The 23,998-nt window shown below is 37.1% G+C and overlaps 2 protein-coding genes across 7 annotated transcripts; one reads left to right on the forward strand and one right to left on the reverse strand.

Annotated features, from left to right (window-relative positions):
* Nucleotides 1-326: 326 nt before the first annotated feature.
* On the reverse strand, nt 327-17,518 carry ERMARD (ER membrane associated RNA degradation). Of its 4 annotated transcripts, none has more exons than XM_080587273.1 (18): nt 17,380-17,518; nt 15,877-16,045; nt 14,681-14,820; nt 14,043-14,144; nt 13,402-13,491; nt 12,246-12,343; nt 11,556-11,692; nt 10,171-10,285; nt 9,460-9,562; nt 9,026-9,055; nt 8,437-8,505; nt 7,489-7,659; nt 6,504-6,587; nt 6,168-6,247; nt 5,278-5,406; nt 3,681-3,890; nt 2,642-2,755; nt 327-2,014 (listed from the first exon to the last, which is right to left on the reverse strand). In XM_080587273.1, exons 2-18 carry the CDS (start codon nt 16,043-16,045, stop codon nt 1,855-1,857), a joined length of 2,001 nt encoding a protein of 666 aa, XP_080443399.1. In that variant the 5' UTR covers nt 17,380-17,518; the 3' UTR covers nt 327-1,854. The 4 variants fall into 4 exon arrangements, with proteins under 4 accessions (XP_080443399.1, XP_080443396.1, XP_080443397.1 ...); XM_080587270.1 differs by having other exon boundaries at nt 17,231-17,411; XM_080587271.1 differs by having other exon boundaries at nt 17,194-17,392.
* DYNLT2 (dynein light chain Tctex-type 2) lies at nt 17,465-23,496 on the forward strand. 3 transcript variants are annotated; one of them, XM_080587279.1, is made up of 4 exons: nt 17,465-17,603; nt 20,144-20,344; nt 21,170-21,328; nt 22,724-23,496. In XM_080587279.1, exons 1-4 carry the CDS (start codon nt 17,517-17,519, stop codon nt 22,832-22,834), a joined length of 558 nt encoding a protein of 185 aa, XP_080443405.1. In that variant the 5' UTR covers nt 17,465-17,516; the 3' UTR covers nt 22,835-23,496. The 3 variants fall into 3 exon arrangements, with proteins under 3 accessions (XP_080443405.1, XP_080443404.1, XP_080443406.1); XM_080587278.1 differs by having other exon boundaries at nt 17,480-17,615; XM_080587280.1 differs by lacking the exon at nt 17,465-17,603 and adding an exon at nt 17,622-18,958.
* Nucleotides 23,497-23,998: the final 502 nt, after the last annotated feature.

Consider the following 23,998-nt stretch of genomic DNA (forward strand, 5'->3'; position numbering starts at 1 on the left):
CTTATTCTGCAACTCTATTCTGTAAGTCTTGTAACAACAGGAAGAAACCATAAGCCTTGCATGCAGCTCCACTACAAATGTCTAAGAAATAACAGCATCAAGACAGAATTAATTGGATTGTCCTAGTCTGTTCCAGATTTGTCTAACCAATAGACGGTAGCAATGTTCCCATCAGGGAGCTTCAGAGGTAGGAAAAACAAAATTGCCAGAAGTCCATCATGTTTCTTACTGCAGACTTAAAGCAGCAAAACAAGTCTGTGGCATTAATTAGTAAATGAGAAACTGTCAATGCTCTCCTTCTTAGGTAAACACAGATGAAGAGAATAGTGTGCAAGATCATTTTAATGAAGTTTAAATATAGGAAGAAAAGGAGAACTTTTATGTTGTTGAAAATACACACGGTCTGTAAGGTGCTTTTCAGTACAAGAACATATTTTCAACAAGGAGAAAGCATGTCATCTATTTATGCACTTTTAAAACACTAGGAGTTTTAACTTCTTAATCTCTTTCCTCAACAAATAGGCAAAGCTTTAATATTTTTTTGCCTTATAACACTTACCACCATCAAAGCAAGTGTCATAAAAGTAACTACCAAGCTACGCCTAGCAGAAGTTAACACTTCTGAGCAAAGTCAACAGATAGAAAATGCATCTTCCTAATATAATTAAATTTGCCACTTCAGCTGTTAAAAAAGCTGAAATTTTATACTGTGACTGAAAGATTGCATTCAATTAATTATTCCTAGTTTAAATCCTTTTTTTCCTCTAATTCCCACTTCTTCATATCCTTTAGTTTTAGGATAGCTAAAAAACCTTGGAAAGTGACATAGTTAAATTACAAAATTACAACTAATATATTGAAAGGGTAGCATAAAGGAAGCAACATGATTTTACTTTATATCTACCCCCCTCACTGAACTAGTGATTCCCTCACTGTGATTTCCAGTCAAAGAATCTTATTAAAATGTAACTTGAATCTCTAATCATTTGTATAATCAAACGATCTCCAGACATTACCCTCTGGTTTTGCTCTCCACAGGAGAAAGAAATGGATAGAGATTAGTTATCTTCTGTGAATCCATTCTTAACTTGATGCATTCCTTTGAAATTCTAGTCTTTGCAGACAAGAATATGGGAGAAAGTATTTTGAAAAAATATATATATATATTCAAAGGAATCTTGTATGCAAAACAAAGATAACTTTTTGAACCATAGTAAATACATGTCTGTGATTGTGTACACTTTAGAGTACATATTTAATTTACATGCATTTAACTTACTAACTAGATATGTATTGGGAATGAGCAGATAAATTAAACAAATGACACACATCATGCATGACCTGGCTGTTTTGAACTAATATAAACAATTATAGCTGTCAATGAGCATTACTTTACCTTAAATGTTGTACTATTCATTGTTTCTTAATCTGTTGATCACAGCACTTGAAACTATTTCCAGTGTATTTCATCAACACATACAATAAATCTTTAGGGATTTGATTTTTTTTTTTCCAGAGCTTTTATTCATGCTCTTTTCTTAGATGCTTTCAGTATAATAAAAAACTTTTTATATAAAAAAAATCAAGCTACAAAACATAATAAAGTAGAACTTGCATCATCCTGAATGGGCTTGCAGTCAATCCTTTTCAATGGATTTGGCAAACAGCTCATTCTTCAGAAGCTTGATTATTGAACTCCAGTCTCAACAGCCTTCTAATAAAAACAATACATTTTGCATCCAAAATTTTACAATGACTGATGAAGTTTGCTTTTAAACCTTAGACTCATCAAGTTTGAGGACTTAAAAACTCTTAAGATATAACAATATCCTAATAACTTTAAAACTATTTAATTTACGTAGCTGACTGAATTAATGTTAGCTTTCTGTCACTGAATTCCCTTATTTTTATCAAAGCCTTATTTGTAAGCTCTTCGGTTTCGTCCCACTTGTTTTTCTCTGGGCTTGTGTATGTCACCAAGTTCTCAGTATACTGCAAGACTGACTTCAAAAACCTATGAGAAATAAAAACAGAAGAAAAACTCATTAAAGGACTTAAAAATAAAAAGCTCTCAGTGCCTGACTTAAAGTTGCTACTTCTACTTCTGAAAGAAATGCACTTGTTCATTCTCACTGCTAGAAGCAATGATTTTCAGAACTGCAATTAAACACTGACAGAGAAAGAATGCAGTCATATAATGTGTAGTACAATTTTCCCCATACTGCTTTTCTTTTCTCAGTCAGATGTTTCAGAATACAATCGTCTGTTAACTGACACACGAGGAGTAAAATTACTAACATATTAAATACCGCTTTTATATACTAAATTTTTCAATGTGATCATTCTCTGTTTATACTAAGGAGGAGTCTAATAATTAAAAATTATAACTGAATAAAATGAATTAAAAATGAATAACTGAACCACATATTTTCAACTAACTTATTTTAGTCCTTAGTGAACATTGTATAACATAACTGATGACTAATGATAGAAAGAAGGATGATAATTCTTCTGCAATAAGTCATGCTGCTCCTTTTTTTCTTCTTTACAGGATTTACACTACAGATCAAATTTATTCAAATGGCCACAAAAAGAGTGCGCATAACTCCCAACTATCACAATATAAGTTATATATACTCACTTTAGATACTGCTGATAATCAAAAGGAGTCTTCTTACAAATCAAATGGACATTGACTACTTCCAGAGTAATCAACAGTAAGATGAGCCGCAACACCGGAGACAAAAACTTAATACTAGAAATAAGGAAAAGTATTTAATTATAAACAAACTAAATCCAAATTAAATTGAAATCACTAATATAAAAAATTCCTTACACTTCTGGATCCATCCTAAATAGTTGGATATTTAATAGTACAAAAAGAGACTACAAAAGTCAGTCAGACAAAAACAGGCCAAGTATCAAAACTATACAAAGACTATAAATTATGAAACCTCAGAAGAGAAATACATATAAATAAGACTCCAAAGAAAACCTCACCAGAACCCATTACCCCACAGATAATAAAATGGAGATCAACTGAATTACAAATATGCATTTTCAGTTTACACTGTTTCTTAAATAACGTGTTTTAACGTTTTGAGGGATACGTTAAAAAACCTGGCCAAGAAAATTGCGCTTACAGTTTTCCCAGTTTTTAAAGCAGATTCGTAAATCCTTGAAAAACACTTGTGAATGGGAACAAAATTAATGGAATCCTAAAAATCTCTCTTCTATCTAAAAGATGCTGACCCAGCCATGATAAAAAGCAGAACCGAAGTAGGTAGAGTCTTGAAATCAATTTAACATATTGCATTCAGGTAAAACTCGAATGGCATTTTTATGCTTAAATAGGAAAAGCAGGAAATATATATATATAATCTAACATTTAAATGATACTTTTATTTGAAAGCTTATAATTTACACTGTAGTAGTCTAGCAGTGCTAAAAAAACAACAATATTAAATTGGTCTCCAATTTGAGATTTTCTGTTATTTCAATATTACTACATAACATAAACCTGTGTTGACACTTAACTCTGAAATTTTTAATGAGAACATAAACGCTGCGTATTTTAAACTTGTAAAACAAAACACTGGAAGCTAGCAACAGCAGCATGCAGCCACTATACCACAGCACCATAAACATAGCCACAAAGTAAAGAAAAAACATCAACCAACCTGTTTAACATTCGTAGATAGTTATGCCTTTGGCGAGAACGTAGCGTCTTTTTCATCCACTGTTTATATCTCAACTCAGTGCTGGTAATAACTTGTTCTGACACTTGATGGCACTGTGTGCATATTTTACGGAGTACCACTAATACTTCCAGAACAGGTCGTGGAGAATAAAGTGTGCAAATGTGTTTATCACAAAGTTTTACCAACAGCCTCCAAAAGAGGAAGTAATTGTTAATTTCAATCTTTTGCTAGATGCATCTAACATGAAATATATTTCATATTTGGTATGGTTAGATTTGCAATGTTTTAACTTAGAAAACTAATTACTCCTACCTCATGACCAAAAAAAGATCTTTATACACTCTGTGTACTCTATCGCTTTACTAAATACAATTGAAAAATTACTGGTGATGAATGTGTTTCCCACTTCAAATCAAAGAAATACAATGACAAACAAAAACGTCTAGCTGAAATGATACACTGAATATACCAAATCAGAGCATTGCTGTGGTTGGAGCCTCCCACTATACTTCAATTCACAATGGATTATCATCTATCATAACAAAACTTACTCAGACAAATGGTATTAACTAATACTCCCACTAGTGTATTGACTTTCTTACAGGCAGAACAAACAGCAGACTTAACACTTCTCAATATAAAGGTGGTACAGCCATTGTTCTAATCAACTGCACCAGATTATGAATTGTTAGGGCGACCAAATACATTTCTCCTGTCCTTTTCTGATCTACAAACATAATGTGTCACATTTCACTTTAAACACTGTTCTTACAGAACTGTTTCTTAATCTCCTTCACACCAAAATTATCTCTTAGACAGCAAAACATTAATGAGTAAAACTGATAAAAGCAGAAAACTCTTAAAATGGTTTACCAATTTAGCAATTGGGCTGCTTTTCAATAAATTAGAAAAATGCAAATTGATGAATAGAAAATGGAAGGCACACAGTCTATATATGTAAAGCAATGGATACCATCCTCTTTGCCTTATCCTGCCCACACCCAATAGGTTTGATTAGGAGCACTTTGTTCCATCATGTTTATTTAGTCATGAACCTCTTCAGAGTACCACAAAGGGCCAATTAAAAGACAAGTTGTTTTGATCATTATTCCATGTCAGTTTTAACTGGACCTACCCATATACCTCTAATGTCTGAAAAGTGTAACAACGTATTTTCTATTTCAGAATCTTGTTACTAAAACACATAAGAAAAGAATTATGTAGTGACATATTACTATTTTTAAATGCCATGCATAGCTATGACATCAAACACATTAAAACAAAATTTCTGATGCAGTTTTAGATTAAAGCCAACTTAATCTAGTCAGCACATACATATTTACATATATTGCTTCCCCAGTCTGATTTTTTTTCCCAATGCTGAATTCTAAACTAAATCTAAATAAAGACCCAGATCTACAATGTCTCATTGTTGCAGCAGCAATATTGGAAAAATACATGCAATATTTCAAGTACTGTTCTGAAAGCAGGGAAACGAGTAACTTAGGTTTGAGAGTTCTCGTGCTGAGCTACGTGCAGAAGTTGACAGTGGAAACCAGGAAAACATCAAACTTACCTCTCTGTTACAACACTATTGATAGGATCATCTGGACTACAGCAATCCTGGGGCAAATATTGCTGTAATTGACAGAGGATTTCAGCCATCTTCAAAATTAAAGAACTAGTTTCAGTATTTCCTTCTAACCTTAAAAAAATAAAACATTAAAAAAAGTAAGATTGAGATGACAACACTGTATAGTGCTCATTTGTCTAAATGGCATAGATTCAGATGTAGATATTTTGCATAGCAAGGTATTTGATAACCCCTCTTTCTACTGTCTTGGTTTTCCCTTTAAGTATAACTTTCCTTCTCCAATTAAAATCAGCCTTTTCTCAGTCTCAGTAGTCTCTTAAACTCCTCTTAATCTTCTGCTTATTCATTAAAATTGTGAAGCATACTGAATATGTGCCTGGTGCATTCCATTTTCACCTGTCAGATCTAAATCAGTGTAATTTCCTATTTAATATCTTGTGTAAAGTCTTCCATTAATTTAGTTACCAAGCCCTTTTCAAAATAAGCAATTCTTTTCTGTTTTACATCTGGTGAGACATCTTTTTGTTTTTGCTGTGATGGGCTCAATTTCTAGTTTACTTTCCTAACAGCTCCTTCAGTATCTCTTCAGAAACAGAACAGGGAGTCACTAACACCTTTGTGGTGCTTTCAAATGGTTCCTCATTGCCTTCTAGTTAGTGCATTGCTTGTAGTTTTTACACCGTATTTGCGTTACAGATATGTATAGCACAGATTAAGTTAAAAAGAAAAACAAAGGGGTCTTTCCACAACCTCTTTGGTGTCTATCACCTTAGTAGTAAAGAATTTTGAGACACTTTTCATCTCAAATCCTATTGTTCATAATGATTTTGAGAACTTTTTTTTTTTTTTTTTTATAAACAGCATATACATACCCTTTAACTGCTTGAACATGTTCCTCAGACACTGTTGGTAATTCAGGCCATAAGTGAATGCTCTTCACACATTCCAGCACCTAAGATTCAAAAATGTACCATGAAAAATTGTATGTAAAGTACAATCTTTGACAGATAACATTTTATTTTTCTTAGTGGCTATTTTAGAAAAAAACTGCAACAATTGGTAATCAGTTCAGTAGTCATAATTGTATAAAGTGACACAAATTGTTAAGGTTTATGTTAGGGTAATCAAAGCATGAAGACAGTAATTAAGACTAATTTTAAGGATTCACAATTTTATGGACTAAAATGCTTTCAACTGTAAGCATTTACCTGTTTCTTGAGTCGGGAAATTGGATGAAATCGAGAACGGTAGCAACTTGCACAATTCATCAGTGGTTTTATGACCATGTGTTCCTGATTACAAAATCAACAGTTGACAGTCAGCAGACAAAATACAACATTTTCTTCAAACTGTCCTAACTGGATGCAGACTAAGACTTATGCTTAACTTTATGCAAGCTACCTACACTACTGAAGTCAATTAATTTCAAATGTCTGAGGGATTAAATCAATAATCATTACAATGAGTTTTTAAAGCTTGATTTCTTTGGCATATTTCAACAATGAAACCTGACTGCAGCTGAGAGAAAAGTAACCATGAACTCTCAATGCAGCAGCATGCAAATCTTGAGAAACTAAAAAGAGATCCAAATTATAAATGGAAGATTTGTCTCAAAGGTTTTTGTTTCATATTGAAGGAAGTAATGCCAAATATGAACAGGAAATTTGTGACAGTGAATGTAATAATTGCTAATGTTAAGGAAAATGTATTGCTAGACAAAAGGTGTATACAAATTCACAATATAGAGTGTGGACACAAACTGCATCTCCACTTCTGAAACATTATTTATAGTGTCTCAGAGAGAGAGAAAATCTCAAGCATTACATACCTCAATGGCTGAGCTACAGTTGTTCTATATACCTTTCCAACAATACAGCTGATAAACAGGCTAAGTATCAATATAATTTGACAAATCATATATAGTACTATCACTATAATCTATGGATCAACTATCTAAATAAGGAATAGTTAATCAAATTGAGATACAGTAAGAAGACTTATTCCAGAAAACTTTCTGTACTTACTTTACTACAATACTAGAAAAACATACTTGCACAGTTTTTTACTTGGAGGAACACTTTATTTCCATGAAAAGCTGCTGTAAAGAAATACGTAGTCATGACACTAACTAAAATTACATTCAGCACCCAAAAGAACTGAAAATTCTTCTGACAGCATAATATTGATCCCTACCTTAAAAGCAACTGTGTCTTCATCTGAGAATCTACAGAGAAGTGTAATTGCAAATGCAACTATCTGATTAGCCAATTCTCTAGGAAATGTTTTTAGATTGATCTCTCCATGGCTTAAATGATCTCTTATACGTGGACCCTCCTGGTGGTTCAAGAAATCCCAAAGAAATTCCTGTGGAAATTTATACCAGTGGTGGTGAGTGTACAGAATATCATCTGAAAAATAAATATGTGTCTATAGGAAAAGCGGCGTTTAGTTGTTTAGAGAAAACAATGCACACTATGCTCGTAACAAAAGGGCAACTAGTCCGTCTTGCTAGCTTCTCAGGAAATTCAAAATTAACATACACGTTATTTCATGAAGGGTAACAACAAATTTCCTTTAAATTTGTGTCCCAATTCCTACATAGCTTCACTGCCTCTGACTCTCAGTGCAATAAACTCATGTCTTTCTTGCAGTCTCAGAAGTCTCTAAATTCAACACCTCTAGTTTTCATGTTCACTGTTACGTTTGGGTTACAATATGCAGAATGTTCTCTGGTAGGTTTGCAGCTATGTTTTTATGCCATCTGCCCACCTAGTATTACATGTGCCCCAGAGAAGTCAGAAAACAGTTTTAATTTTCCCCACATGTGGCAACAGTTTTTCTCCTGCTCTATTCAGATAATCTTCAGAAGTCTAGAACAAACACCTCTGAGACATCTGTACTTCATACAGGGCAATCTTAGAACCTAATTAAATGTAGCATGTCAGGTACTACTTTGTATATTTCACAGTGAAAAAAGTAACAACCTTTTGGTTCTCGGGTGCTTGAGATAAGCTACATGGAATAAATAAATAAATTATCATAAATATATCATTATTCTGAAAGAAAACAAAAATAAAACCAACAAAAAGGAGAAACAAACAAAATTACAACAACCACAAAAAGAATTTTCAAAACACTTGCCATGGCAGGTTCTTCAAGAACTGAAGGAAGCTGGTTGATTTCTTCGTTATCCAAATGCTTTTTTAGCATCTAGAAAAAGTAATTTCAACATAAATGCATTGTTGAAAGCCAAATAATCAAAGGAAAAACACTAAGTAAATAGCTTTTCTAATATTAAGCAAATACATTTCTCCCACTCCAGAAACAAGGTGTATATTTACTACTGATTAAATATTTGACTATTTGAGATAATTCAGAAGGGCTGTAAAATTGAGGACTTCTGCTGGCAAGGCTTATTTGTATTTATTTTGAATAGCTGAATCTAGGAAAATGGCAGAATATGTTTATTTGAGATGACGAAATAAAAAAATAAAAACATTTAGAATAAATTAAAAACTCTTCATTAAAATTTGTATTGATTTTGATATCTTCTGGGGGGTGCCAAATTTAAGGTATGTTTTCTGCCATTATCTTCTATTTGGAAAAATTTAGAAGTAATGCCTTATCCAACACAACAAGAAAGTGCTTTCTGATCTCTACTAATAAGAAACATGCACATGCTTGAATTCTTTCACTGATCCATATTTAAAAAAAATAAAATCACAATTACCTCATCAAAAGTGGTGTAGAGAGCAGAAGGCTGGAACAGAAGATATTAAGAATTATATGATTTTTCAAAATAGACAGGCATACTGAAGTTATACTTATTCATTTATGTGAGATACCGGAGGTGCATGAATAGCAAAGAAAAAAAAAAAAAGGCTCCGATTTTTTTAGCAAATTTTTTTTTTAATAAATGTAACATGATCTACTTTCATCCCTTAACTACTGTTTTTGAACACTAACCTTCAAGTAGTTTTTCATACCACTTTTAGTAGGAAAAAAAAAGGTGTTAATGAAACTTTACTGGAAATTTGTAAACGATGTTCCACAATTTCTTGGAATTTTGGGGGAGGAAAAACTGGAAGTGTCACCTTGCTTCTAGAATAATTATTCTGTAAATATTGTGAGTACTAAATCATAACTGACTAGACAGAAATTTACCTCAGCTGTTAGCAATCGATTTGGACATTTATTAGTTGTAGTGAAGAGCAATCTGAGTCCAACTTCCAGCTGAGGAAGTAAGAGAATCACACAGTCAGCATACCTGAAAAAATAACAGAGATACCCAAAGGGTTTTTCTTCCCTTATAAATATTAACCAAATGGAAATTAGAGCCATCTTAGAGATATTCTTTCAGGCCAAACAATCCAGACCAAAATTCCTTTGTAATGAGGACCTTATAAACAAATATTAATGACTATCTGTGCCCAACAAAAGCTGACTACCTAGTTCAAATCAGCTCAGAGATGACACTAACTTACAAAAAGGTGGATCATAGAAGATGGAAAAAAAAAAGTACTATTTTTTTTTTAACGTTAATATCTGAAGAGTTACTTCCATTCACTTTCTAAAGCTCTTCTCCTTTGCTACATCTGCTGCAGTTCCTCAGCTTAGATTTCAATACATAGTTTATATTTCTAGTTGGCACAAAATAAACTAATAAGTCCACCAACTTTCTGAAGGACCATCGTTACGATGCGTAACTATATGTTTTTAGGCAACAGATTTAGCAAAATGCTTTGGAATCCACAAGAGCTGCCGACTGGTATTCTATAAATAGTAAATATCTAGAAATGAAAAGACTAAAGAAATGGAAAGACTAAAGACTACAGAGCAAGACTAAAAATAGGGAAAAAACAAATCAACTATTACCTGCTTTGCTTGAAAGCTGTTAAAGCAGCCATCCAAAATGGTAGCATTGATTTAAATACAAAATTAGACACTTGTACTAGCTCTTCTGCTACACAAAGTGTTTCATGATTAAGATCTGCAAGTTAGCAAAACAACATTGATAAGTTACATACAATCTACATTTTTCTAATTCATTCTTAACATTTAATTGAAAAGATTACTTCAGCACTTATAAAGGGAGACTTAAAAGCTATTCAATTTATTTCAACTATGCAAGTAGAACAGCAATCACGATACATTTAATATCAGAAATTGAGTTTATAAGATTGCATTTCTACTAATAATATAAAGTGACAGAATAAACACAGTAAAAAATGCCTACAGTTTTTGAGACTAAAAGATTACACAGCAACTGGCCCCAGTTTCTATTGGGATGTTCTCCACCTGCTTCAAATACTTCAAAAAGTATAATATATCTTAATCACTTTAATTCAGTAAGAATCAGTACAATAGTATTTTAAAAATAAAAATACTGTTTCTATTTTATCAGATTTTTCTGTACCAACATTTAGCATAATAAATACTTCATACTTCAATGCTACCACATAACGAAAAAAGACACTTAGAAAATCATATTATAAACACGTTCCATGACAAGCCATAAAATAAGTGCAACTTAATTGTAGTAGATGTTTTTCTGAAGCACACCAACAGCTACAGGATTTATACTACATGATGATTTGAATATTATCAGCTTGATATAGTTTCAAAAAGCCCCATTCTCAGTTCCATGAACAGATGTTTCACTGAGAAATTGATTAAATAGCACAGACTATGGCCACCGTATAGACCAGGATTCCTCATATGTTGTTGCTCCTCTAAAAACAGTGGAAATACACCAAATATGGTCTGAAACTACGGTGATGAGGAGATTTTCATCTGACACTCTTCAGGTCCTTCCCTGAGAAAAGCATCAGGGTACTGAAGATGAGGCATCATACTGTTTCACCACCACCTTCCCTGAAATATGCAGAGTACTCCTGCTGGGACTTTTGCACCTGAAACCCCCTGATTCAGGAGAAAATTAAAGATTTTGTACGACTATTAAATAAAATAAATTTTCATCATCAAAAGATTGGAACATATAGTTGAAGTCTTCATAAGCAGTAATGTTACACACTTCAGTGTGCTGCAATTATTTTGGAATACAGTATTTTTTGATTTGATAATGAGTAGAATTGCTTTTGTATTAAAAAGCGGTCCTACTAGCACAATTGATTCATCTAGAGACAGCATATGGTATTTTAGTTAAAAGATTCAGTCTTAGAACTGCGGAAACTGCATTATTTTCAACAGCACTTTTGGACAATGAAGCAATAAAAAACAGCTAAAGGTTAAATACTTGCCTGGAAATGCAACAAGCTCCTCTAAGGTAATGAAGGTCACATAAGGTCGATGTACTAAAATAGATTTAGTTTTCAGAAGATATGTCTGTAATAACTGACCCAATCCTGCAGTTAAAAAAAGCAGCATAGCACAATATCTAGGGAGAATACCATAACATATTAGAAAAGTCTATATAACTAAATCTATTGAAAAAAATCCACATTTGTGGGTTGGGGACAAAGGTTTATTCTGCTCTTTCAAAGAAGATCCAGTACCTGTTCTACCCATCCCTTTTGAGTAGGGGTGCTTAATGATTAACTACATTTACAAGCATGACAAAATGTGGAATTAGGAAAAAAAAAAAAAAAAAAAAAGCATCTGTGTATTCTGCTTGGCTGCTGCTGCTGCTCCTCCAACCTGCTTTTTGTTCCAAGTTATTCCTGACTGTCCTAACAGACAAGGAACTGTGTTTCACAAAAGACCTTAAGTTTTCCTGTTAGTAAAACACATTGGTCCTAAAACCGACCGGTTTCATAATGGCTTAAGTATTCTATGGAAATCCAATTCCAAAAACAGCAGCAGCAGAAAATTGTCAGGATACTGCCAAAGGCCTTAGGACACTTTAGTACTAAAATACTAAAATTTACTAATTGCTTTTTAGGAACAGTCAATCTGACTGATAAGAAAATAAAGTTTTTTTATTAACTTACTTCACAGGAATTTCTTGTGGGGATGCAAACCCATGCCACAAAACATTACGAAGATTCAGACCATACGGTGATCCAATGAATACCCTTAGTACATCCATCTAATTAATAAACAAAATGATTACTACATGAAGAAATCTATTATTTATTACCTTGTGTCTTTCCCTGACAGAAAATTTGAGAAGTTACTGAGAAACTATAATGTCTACTGTCAAAATGACTGGGCACAGCTTGTCACAGTAATGGCAACTCACTAGTTGCAATTCCCAAAGGTATTGAAAGGAAATCTTTACTTTTTTGTACATGCTATAGAATATAATAAGGAAAGAATAAAACTTAAAAACATCCTAAACAATTATGACAGGAAAACAAGTAAGATCAAATTTAGCTCTTATCAGATACATACACAATGATTTAGCAGAAATTTACATAAAAAAGGCAGGATTTGCATTCAAAGTTGTATTCCCAGACCACTATCAAACAAAAAGGGAAACTGTTTAACTGTAAGAATTGAACATTTCCACATACCACTAAGAATTCCAGAAATAATCCTTATAAAACTACTAGACTGGCTAACAAGATACAACCAATACTCTGTCCTAACAAAAAATTTACATTTGTAAAACTGTATGAGAAAGACTATCTACTTTGTTTACACAAGAGGGTAAATGTCATCAGAATTTTGTTTTATTATTTTTATGCAAATGGGAATGGGCTAACCACTTTTCTCTATTGAAAAAAAAAAAGTAGTATGGTAACAGTGATAAACCATTTTACTACAGTGGCAGTGAAGAGAAACACAACTTATTAGAAGCTGCTTATTAGGTGTGTATTTTCAGGTAGTACAACTCAAAAAGAGGCAGACAACTCTGCGGCTTGCTTACCCCTTGCCAAATACATGATACGTTGTGTATGTGGGCTTTTCATGTAGAAAAGCAAGTAAAAATATATGTGCTTGCCTTAGAAATCATTACCATTTACAATTACAATATTCACTATTTTTTGCCATATATCTCCCAGATTTTCTGCGACACCTACGTAATGAAAATTTTCCCAATATATTACAAAATTTGCAGTGCAAGCAAAGGTTATGTTTGGAAACCTGGCAAAAAGAAAACCAGCTCTGTAGTTGTTACTTATTTCAAAACTATGCACTTACTACATCTTGTCCAAAAACAACTGCAAGCTGCTCAGAAGCAAGCAAATCTCTTAGAAGGAAGGGACAATCTTTACCAATCAGTAAATATACCTATTAAAGAAGAAAAAAAAAGTAAAAGCAATTAAAGCATAAATAATTCAGTATATTTCTTTGTATTTCAAACACAGAGCTTGACTATATTATCCATTAACCATTTTCACTACTGAAAACAATCAGGGTGTTGAAGAAAGTTCTCCAGCAGCCCATTCCCATGTTTGCTCCTGCCTCTCCTCACAGAAATTAATACATCAGCAGGTCATCTGTGGAAAGTATGCTGCTCTGTTTCAGTTAAATAACTCAGAGCAGCAAAGACCTACTATATGCACACAGATTAAGCAAACATTCCTTTTTTTAAATGAAATCAGTTAGTGAGTGCATTTACACAAGCAACTCTACCAGCACAGGTGAAGGGGAACCAGAACACTTCCATTAGCACAACTGGATCCAGAAAAGAACATCTGTCCAACTGCAGGTGTTGCTATGCTACTGTGTACTACTACATTACAGGGTAACTTCAGTTTTTCAAAGTGCAATTAAATCCAAGAGCTCGTTCTCATTTTATAAAACCAAACCTGCAATTGAATACACATGGTGGCACTTACATCACCCAAAGCTCTCTCCAAGCATGATGTTAGCTTCATTAAGCCAAGAGCAACTTGTGTAGCTTGTGCATATTGTAGAACATCAAATACTTCAAGAAATAACTGTGATTTGTGGGGAAAAGACAAAGAACATTGCATTAAATATTCAGAAGGAGAAATCAAATTGTCAAAGGAACACAAAAACATGACCTAAATATTCCTCCGTGATTGTCATTATGCAACTACAGAATGAAAACCATGCCACGGTGATAAAACTGCAGATGTCTGGAGGGTTACTTCCCTAGCCCATCTCTTGTATTTTTGGTCACAACTTATCTATAGGCTCACATCTGAAGAAACATTATAACTAACTTTACACGGTAGTATTTGATATTAGACACCTATTATTAGTCTTTACAGAAAATCCTACCATCTTAGCTTAGAACAGGCCCAAAGCACCACGTGTTCTTTTTGTGGCAGCATATATAAAATCTAACTATAGAGTCAGGAAAATTAGAAGTGACAATGTATCACAGAAGGACAATTAGTTACAAATTCTAATCACTTTGGTTCATTGATCTCTCTTGTTTATTCTTATACTGAACTTCCACAATGAGATCATGTGTCAAAATACAAACTGTCAACAGACATTTCCATACCTCCGTGTAGTTTGTCCAGCGGAACCATGCTGAATACTGAACTACGAATTGCTCTTTGGTCAGAGATTTAAAGTGCAAATTAATGGATTCACATATAGGTCCAAGTGATTGTACACTTTTGACATAATCCACACTTTGATCTTCAATTGAAAAACAGGTGATTAGAATACCAAACTTACAAAGGTCCAATATTTTAAAAGCCATAAGAAGTAAAATCTCCTGTAGCCCGTGTACGTATTTAGCTCAAACAATTTTATCCAGATTATTTTAACACAACTGATACACTACAATTTACTGTCCAAAAGAGCACACAAATGAACTACGGAAAAGCGTAGTGTGAAACCAGGTAAGATCAAATGCCTTCTCCAAAACAAAATAAAAAAGACTTAATGCAAGAACATATGGAATTAAAGGGGATTATTATGTTCTATCTTCTTTGAAAGGAGAAGAACCTATTAGTGAAAGAGTACAGTAATTCTATACAACCAAATTGGAAGCTAGTGCAGGCTCAGAAGCCTCGACCAAATTGCACCACTTACACCCATTAAAGAATGCAGATGGATGTGGCGCTTATAGAGTGGTATCATTGCTTTTCTTTGGTGGGACATTTTGAAGCAAAATATATTCTGATTCACTGAACAACATTGCTTGAGGCAGATATATCTATCATTTTTACCATCTCTGGAAATTAATAAAAGCTTACAGTTTGTCAAACGAAAAATCAGCCAGTTCATCAGGACACAGATACTTTGTTTTGCTTAACAAACAATTACAAACTACGTACAGAAGTGAAAGTTGGGAAAATAAGAACTGAAGCAGTAGTAGGACTACTGATTGCTCCCAGGTGTTTTAAATTTACTGCAAAAAGCATATAAAGAGCATAGAAGAAACCAATTATGAGGCAGGACTGAATCTCTTACATAAACACACAAGGAGCTGTGAATTGAGCAGAATAAGGAAGGAGGAGGTACCTATGTAGCGCAGATTACATGAATCTTAGGAGTTAGCAATAACTTAATAATAAACGGGGATGAAATGTTTAAAGCTCCTTGTAGATAAGTAATATATATACTCTAGAAAGTGAAACTGATGCTATACTGTAATAAAATGTTATGACTGAGCCAGTAGTACTATCAACTGTACTGAGATTCTACATCAGTCTTTATGTATCATTACTATAGAAGGTAAACACCAACCTGATTCAAGGTAATGCAAATGCTCTGTAACAGCTTGCCAATGTACTTCTCCATTTTCAGACACAATATCATTAATATCATAGATGTCTTTTTTCTCAAATCCAAGTTTGCAAATCATGTAATGCACAGGTGGAGAAAGACAAGTACTGACTGCGTCTGGGAGTGCCATCTAGAACACACAAAAAAGGTTCTTGCATTAAGAAAGTATGTAAGAACAAGCAAATTACTATGGAAGGATACCTGTAAGCACAGATACACAGATAGCAATATAGGATCTGTAAATAAGTAATACAGAATCTGTAAACAGGTTAAGTTTTGGAACGCAATTTTCATCTATACATATTATGAAAGGAATTCTCTGAGCAGAACCACTTTGTAGAAAAGTCAGGAGGAGGAGGGACAGAATTACTCTTATTTGCATATACCGGTTTGGTGTATTTCTGAATGGTTACATCTACCAAGCTAGTGACAAGGAAGAAATTCTTTTGTGGTGAGGCCCTGGCACAGGCTGCCCAGAGAAGCTGTGGATGCCCCATCCCTGGAGGTGCTCAAGGCCAGGCTGGATGGGGCTTCGAGCAACTTGGTCTGGTGGGAGGTGTCCCTGCCCATGGCAGGGGGCTGGAACTGGGTGGTCTTTAAGGCTCCTTCCCACCTAAACCATTCTGTGATTGTATGAAGACAGACAGAAGAAAAAGATCACAGCCTGTACGTATCTTCTGCAAAATCTCTGACCTTTGTGCAGAAATTGACGTTACTTCAAGCAAAAACAAGTGCTTCAGTAGTCTCTTGCTACCAGCAAGAAAAGAGCAAGTAAATTCCGCGTGAGTTGGTAGTAATGGTAAAACAATCCAAATATAAATACTACCTGCATCTTTGTCTAAACAGAACTTAGACTCATTCAGAAGCATATACTGAATATGCAAAAAGATAGAATGAAAGATATATATGATAGATATGAAACAATATGCAAAAATTAGAACCATTCACACTAATAAGAAGGAATATATTTCTGACTTAGTAAAAAAGTTTCTCCATTGAAAAGGCATAAAAGACAGCTAAGAAATTGCTTAAAAACAAAGGATGACAATAAAAATGCAAGGGGTTTAGCGTTAAATAAACATACGCAACACGTTGTTTCCTCTTTAATTATGAATTCAGACTCACAAGACCCATTTTCTGAATTCGAGGCTTTAGGGAATCGCTACGAAACTGCGCAGGTAACGCCACAAACACCCCCGCTCCTACACGGACCCGCTACCAGCTGCCATCGGGAGCACCCCGCCCGCGGTTCCCCACCAACCCCAAGCGCTCACAAACCACGAAATTCAGCCCTTCGCGTCGCTCCGAGGCGCACCAGGCTTCTCCAGCAGAGGCCGGGCATCAGACCAAAGCCCACGGGACCGCGGCAACCCCCCGGTGCCCCGAATAAAGGCGGCGGGGAACCAAGAGCCAAGGCAGCGCGTCCCCCTCCCTCCTCTTTCGCCGCAGCCCGGCGGCCATTACCTCCCTGCTGCCCGCCCCGCGCCCCGCGTCACGGCGCTCTGCGGGTACTGGGGGAAGGCCCCGCCCGGCCCCACGCTGCCGGCCGGGAAGGAGGCGAGGGCTGGCCGGCACCAGCGGCCCCCGGCCTGCGTTGAGCCATGGAGACGCGCCCCAAGGCTGAGCGGCGCCTGAGCCTGTCGGTTGCCCAGCGAGAGCGGCCGGGCCGGCTGGTGGAGGCTGTGAAGGTGGCGGCAACGGTTGTAGCGGCGGCGGCGGCGTGCACCCCGGGGGGTTGGCGGGGGTGGCCGCTTCGCCACCGCTTTGGTGGCCCTGTCGCAGGCGTTAAAGCCGGCCTGTTGAGAAATGGTGTTTTGTCCAAGTGGCGGAGGCTCTCATCCCTTGGTGTACAAGCTCCTGCCTGCCCAAGGTTAAGCCAGCACGGCACAGTCCAGTACCGTGAGAGCCGACTTCTGTACAGCCCCTGTGAAACCAGGTTGTCTGGCTTCGATAGGGCCTTTCCAGAGGGATGTAGAGGCTCGATAGAAATGTAACGGCAACACTGAGAATCATAGAATAGAATCATTAGGGTTGGAAATGACCTTCAAAATCATCTGGCCCAACCATCACCCTACTACCGATGTCAGCCACTAAACCATATCCCTAAGCACCACGTCCAACCTTTCCTTGAACGCCCCCGGGGATGGTGACTCCACCACCTCCCTGGGCAACCCGTTCCAGTGCCTGACTGCTCTTTCTGAGAAGAAATGTCTCCTCATTTCCAACCTGAACCTCCCCTGGCACAACTTGAGGCCATTCCCTCTAGTCCTATCACCAGTTATCTGTGAGAAGAGGCTGACCCCCAACACTGTGCTAGAACTTGGAATCCCACGCTAATAATGCACATGAAGAAGCAAATTGTACCGTCTTAGTGTTTGTATGGTGAAATACAGAAGTGGATTTACTTATTAACCCATTGAAAGTCTTGGTTAATACAATCATAACGATAAAACCGTGCAGAGAGATCAATAAGGATTTTGGTTACCTCATTAGCAAAAGAAGAAATGTTTATGGAAACTTTTGTCACTGCTAATAGCAGTTAAGCTTCTAATAGCACCATTTGAAGTTGGGTGCTATAGACACAAATTTTCTTCCGTCTGCAATTGTACAGGCTGAAGATCTTGTGACTCATATTGAATCACAATAGCAAAGAGTTGCTGTTTAGATTGTAACCATTTTCACAGACTCTGTTATATTGAAAAGGTTTGGGATACTCATCTGGGAAGCTCAGATAGCAGAGTTGATTTTTCTTTTTTCCTTTCATTTTTTTTTTCCCTCCTGCTAGAGGACATGGGATAAGCAGATAGGTGCTACAGCTTTCATAGCTTAACCTTCATAGTTCTGAGTTTCTGACAATGAGTGTCCACAGCCTCAGTGCAAATTTGTCTGCTCCTTCCGTTTTAGTGTAATGTCAGTACTATTCAGAGCTTGTGCTGTTGGCATAGTATCAACAAACACCTGCAGCCACTTTGCATTAGGGCTGCCAACATCACTAGTTTGTAGCAGAGTTATCCAACGGTGAGGAACTGGGAGAGAGATGCAGGTAACGTCTTTAGTGTCAACATGGCTAATGAGTGATATCATAAGGAAGAAACTGCATTGCATCCCTTATTCTCAAACTCCTCTGACTGAAAGATTTGTGAACCCCAAAGTAGTGCATCTTTTCAAATAGTTATTATTAGAGCTTTCTGTTACCCACAAATGTATTTTTTTCCCTATGCCTTTTAACATAAGCCTTTCCCTGTAGTGTTATATCACCCTCATGCTCTCTTCTGGCAAGTAGCTGATGATTTTCTCTGGTCTAAGTTCTCTCTGTAGTAAGAAAGTGGAGCAAGGGGCTGAAGAATCAGCAAAACTGGAATGTGGTTAGGAGGTAGCTGGTATTGAAGACCACGGTCTGTAGCAGTTGTTACAATCTCATTTTTAGCATACCCACGTGCTTTTCTGTCTCTGTCTTTTGTTATTGTTTTACAATTGTGTTTTAAGCCAACTGTGGAGGACAGCAGGTGATGACATCTGTATGCATCATCAGACTTGCTGCTTGCATTCATAGAAGGCCAAGTTTTGTTATGTGTATTAAAAGAATGATGCTGATGAGATGCATGCAAGAATGATGCATGAGCTGGATGGGGAGAAAACTTGGATCTTCAGAGTTCTCATGACACATAAAGAATTACTACTCTGCTTTGAAGTTCCAAGCAAAATTACAAAGCTTGCAGATGAAAGTATCTTTTTCTTTTTAATGAGCACATTAAGACATTAATACATAAGGCATTTATTTAGTAGCATCACAGCAGTGAGGACAAGTAAAATTTCCTAGTAAATGAACCAAGCATATATTTTGGATTTTGTGTATAATTTTTGAATGAAAAGCTTGAAATTGTGATTAACAGTCTCAGGCACATTTTTTTTTTCCCCTATAAAAGGGAGTGAATGCAGAGTGCAGGTATGGCATACTTGCTTGACTGAGATTAAATACAAACTTAATTGAGGCTTCATTGGAAAATAAATGAAAATTGAACAGAAGTTAACCACCATTCTCTTTTTCAGTGAAAGTGAAGGTCTTAAAACAGCCAGAGGAAAAAATCTCAAATTTCTAGCTTTTCTGCTTTTTCATAACATAGACTGTTTTTTTCCTCATAACTATATACCATAAAGTATCATTTAGAGCCTGTAAAACACTAAGCCATTTACATCTAATGCAGACTTTCTTATTATTTTTGCACAGATGAAAGGAAAATGGAAGCAATCTGTTTTTGAACCTTTAGCTCCCCTGGAAGAAGAATATTTCAGTGATTCAACAAAAAATAGGCGACTGCCATTCAGAGCTAGTAGGGCAAAGATAAAATATGCTAATACATACAGACTAGAGTCATATAATAAGTTTCGGGATTATTTAGTAAGAGACAAAGCTCAAGCAATACTAACGGTATAGTACTTTTTAAATGAATTTTCTACTTTTTTTTTTTTCAACAGCAGTTTGTCTTGCAAAGATTAAGCAACTTCCGCTGTTCCATTAATATGAACTTAAAACATAGGCATAAATGTTTGCAGACTTAAGTTTTGGCACACATGTAGTATAAATGTACTATGTTTCACAAGGTGCAGAAGGCCCTCTGCGAGTTAGCCACTAAGCATGTGCTGTTCAGATGGAGCTGAAGCTTAAACTCTTACCCATTTCTAATCGAAGTAAGCTATAGTACAATTCAAAGTACCCTGGCCTCCCTCCAAAATATCTGGATATCCAAAGATCCTGATCTTGGATTTGTGAAATTCTACTTTGATTGGTTCTGTTAATATCACTTGACCAGCATAACATACGCTTGGTGTCCTTGACAGTCTGACTGCCACACATAAAAATTAAGCAGAAAATAATAAGAACAATCTGTTAAAATGTAGCTGCTCCTGATACCTTGAAAAGTTACAACTAACTCTTGTAATTCTGAAGACAGGCCTTCAATATATGGAACAGGTATTTGTAGAACTATTTTCCAGTGAAGTGAGCCTAAGTGCTGGAGAATAATACACCCCTGTTTGTTGAAATGAGATTGGCTGTATATGTGTAATTGTAACTTTCAAAAAATAGATAAAGCATTTCATATTAAAAATAGTGCAGCTTTTGCTGTTTGGGAGCAGCAGCTATATTTTACAGTCTATTCTACTCCTTATTTTTTCTAATGAAAATACCTGTAAAAATTTCTTGCAAAGAACTACCTGGATGAAAACTAAGATCTTTCAAAATTGTTTTTGATAGAATAAACTTCAACAAGGCAACTATGATGCAGTTTCTAGTCCCTCCTTGTGTGCTTCAATCTCTGAAGAGATATTAACAGCTACGAAGGAAATGGGCTTTGACCGTTATAAGTACGTGGTATCAGTGCTAATTGTGGAAAAGGCAGGTCAAGCAATACATGTGAGCAAACGAATTATTCTTAATATCTTTTGCAAATTGAAAGTAATTGTTAGAAGCGTATGTTATCTCCTAGGCATTAATCCACATAGAGCAATGTAACATGAAGTAGTCTTGGAGCTTTTAGGTTCCTTAGGGAAGTAGTGTACTAGGTGACAAAGGCACTGCTGTGTTTCTGACTAACCCTGTTAAGGTGTGTGTTTGGTTTAGGTTGTTTTTTGTTTGTTTGTTTTGTTTTGAGTTCAGTAACGGTGGTAAGGAGCCCATGCTGCTTTTCTCTATCGACTGGTTATTTCCACTGTGTGCTGTGCCAGTACAATTGCATGACACCAGTGAATATTTTTTTCCTCCTCTATTTCTAGAGAAGTTTGATCTTCAGTTAGGTCATCAAATGTCAGAGTAAAATGCAGTGCAGTTGTGGCAGGGGGTGATATGGGAAGGAATAGGTGCAAGGAAAGGAATGGAAACTGTTTTAACTGGAGCTGCCACCAAATGGATACTCCTGGGACTACACCTGGGACAACAGTGACCTGAACTTGGTACAACCAAAACAAAAAGTATTTATTTGACTGCAATTTTCCTGTGTTGTGTGATAATTTACATGTGTTGCAAGCTGTCTTTGGCCTTCAGCACACTTTTTTGTCTCTTGCTGAGAATTAGAAAACACTTATAGTAGTTGAACCGCAGCTGGTGTTAAAACCTGGTGTTTTGCTCAGGTGATGTCATACCTTGTTCTTAATGGCTTCTGTGAAATACTGTTTGAAGGGATGCTGTCTGAGGCTAGTCTATGAAGGTCCTACATCTACCCACTTTTCCTGGAGCCCTGGTGCAGTACATTGCTTCCTAATTCGTACTATATGGGTGTAGAGCTGTAGGAGAAAGATGGATTACTGAAATGTTCCAAATTAACTTTTTATTTATTATTTTTCTCTTGAAGATTATATTTATTTTAGCAGTGAATTTACACGTTAGCTTTCAGAAGAATTTTACCAAAAAAAATGAGAGCCCAGTAGATAGTCACAAGTATACTGGTAGAGGTGGAATTGGCAATCACTTTTTACTTGGATTTGTTGCCAGAAATGGTGTCTGTCGATGTCATGTTTGAAGGGATGCTGTTACAGTATGCTAAAGTGGTAAGAAGTGAACATGACAGAGCTGAGTTTTTGGTGTAGACATTTCTGGGACAACTGGGGTGGGAGCTTTAATGTGAAGACAGAACATATATTTTCATATCAGATTGCATTTGTTCATTTTCACTGTCATTTTGCAGTTGCTTTTACTACTTGTGGCTCTCATAATGCAATTATGTCAGCATTTATGTAATGCACGTGTTATTTAAAGTATAAAAATTGTGCTATATATAATCTCACAAATGGCTTTATCTTTTCTTTCCTTTAGGTTGCCAGCAGATGGGTCTGGGATGTTCAAAGAGACAGTTGGGTTTCAGCTAAATATGAAACGGAAACATTTATAGCACTGGCTTTGGTAATGGCTTGCTATTATGAGTAATGCTCTAAAAAGCGCACCTATTTTTGTGCATCACAGGACTTGGTATATTTGAAAATTTTCGGAACATCAGTCTACCAACAGCATTTGCCCCAAATCTGGTACTAAAATATAGATGCTGACATATAGTTGGGATAATTTTGCTCATTTTTCTTTGTAAAAATAACTTCTGAAATGTGCGTGGTTAAGTACATGTGGGCTTCATCTGTCATAATGCTCTGAAGCAGCTGGTGTAAAGCCAGACTTTGTGCAATTTTGAATGTTTGTTGCATGCCTAGAGCTGTTAACGAATGCTTGCAATAAATTGTAGGTGTCTGTTTTCTTAAAAGTGTGCTTTTTGAAAGAGGAGGCAGCGCTCAATTTTTTTTTTTCTCGGTTGTATTTATGATAAGATGCCGGTTCGCGTAGAAACGTGAAGTGGGAAGCCATCTTTTGCACGCTTGCATTGTGCACCATTTCCAAAGGCTTGCCTTGAGCGAGGTGTGAATTTAATCCCCGGCTTCCCCGGGTTCCAGTCTTGCGTTAAGCATCAGCAGCGTTCAACCTGGTGCCCAGGGGCCGAGCTCAGCCAGCCTGGCCATTTCAGCGGCGCGAGTCCTAATGGCCGAGACAGGCTGACAGCGCGCTCGGTGCCACGGCTGCCGACAACCCGCCCGCACCGGGCGTGCACGGCGATGGCTGCGCTCCTCGAAGCGGCGCTGGCCGCCCCGCGAGGCACGCAGGCAGGGGCTGCTGTGCACGGAGGCGGGGCGCGGGGCCCCATTGTTCAAAGCGGAGGCGTGCGAGCCTCGCAGCCGGGCTCCCGGTGCGGCGGGGCGGCTCCCGGCGGGGGTCCCCCACCGTGCCGTGGGAGGGGCCCGGCGCTTTGTGGGCCGGGGGCTTTGCGGCGGGGTCTGTCCGCGCTCTGCCTTCGGCCGCCCGCCGCGGCGGGGGCGGCGCCGGGCGGGGGGCGCGGGGCGGCGCGCACCGTGCGCGCTCCCTGCGCGCAGCGGCGGGGCCGGACGCCGGTGCCCTCCTCCGGGGGGGGGGGGGGGGAGCGCGCCCCCCGTGCACCCCTCCTGCGGTGGTTGATGGTTCACAAGCGTAGCTCGTCCCCGGCTGACGTGCCCGGAGACGGGAGCCCGGCGGCGGCGGAGCGGCCCAGCCCAGCCCTGCCGGCTGCCAGCG

The sequence above is a fragment of the Anser brachyrhynchus genome (genome assembly GCF_964034855.1).
Source record: "Anser brachyrhynchus genome assembly, chromosome: 3".
In the NCBI taxonomy this organism is placed as follows: Eukaryota; Metazoa; Chordata; class Aves; order Anseriformes; family Anatidae; genus Anser; species Anser brachyrhynchus.

Excerpts from the sequence above, each read along its gene's own strand:
- ERMARD (XM_080587270.1), bottom strand. The coding sequence starts at position 17,257 with ATGCCCGGCCTCTGCTGGAGAAGCCTG. Across the intron at positions 12,344-13,401 it reads TTGTTTTTGGACAAGATGTA|ATGGATGTACTAAGGGTATT; the intron begins GTAAGTGCATAG and ends TTTATTAATTAG. Across the intron at positions 2,756-3,680 it reads TATCTACGAATGTTAAACAG|TATTAAGTTTTTGTCTCCGG; the intron begins GTTGGTTGATGT and ends CCTTATTTCTAG.
- DYNLT2 (XM_080587278.1), top strand. The coding sequence starts at position 17,517 with ATGGAGACGCGCCCCAAGGCTGAGCGGCGCCTGAGCCTGTCGGTTGCC. Across the intron at positions 20,345-21,169 it reads AAGCTCAAGCAATACTAACG|AATAAACTTCAACAAGGCAA; the intron begins GTATAGTACTTT and ends TGTTTTTGATAG. Across the intron at positions 21,329-22,723 it reads AGGCAGGTCAAGCAATACAT|GTTGCCAGCAGATGGGTCTG; the intron begins GTGAGCAAACGA and ends TCTTTCCTTTAG.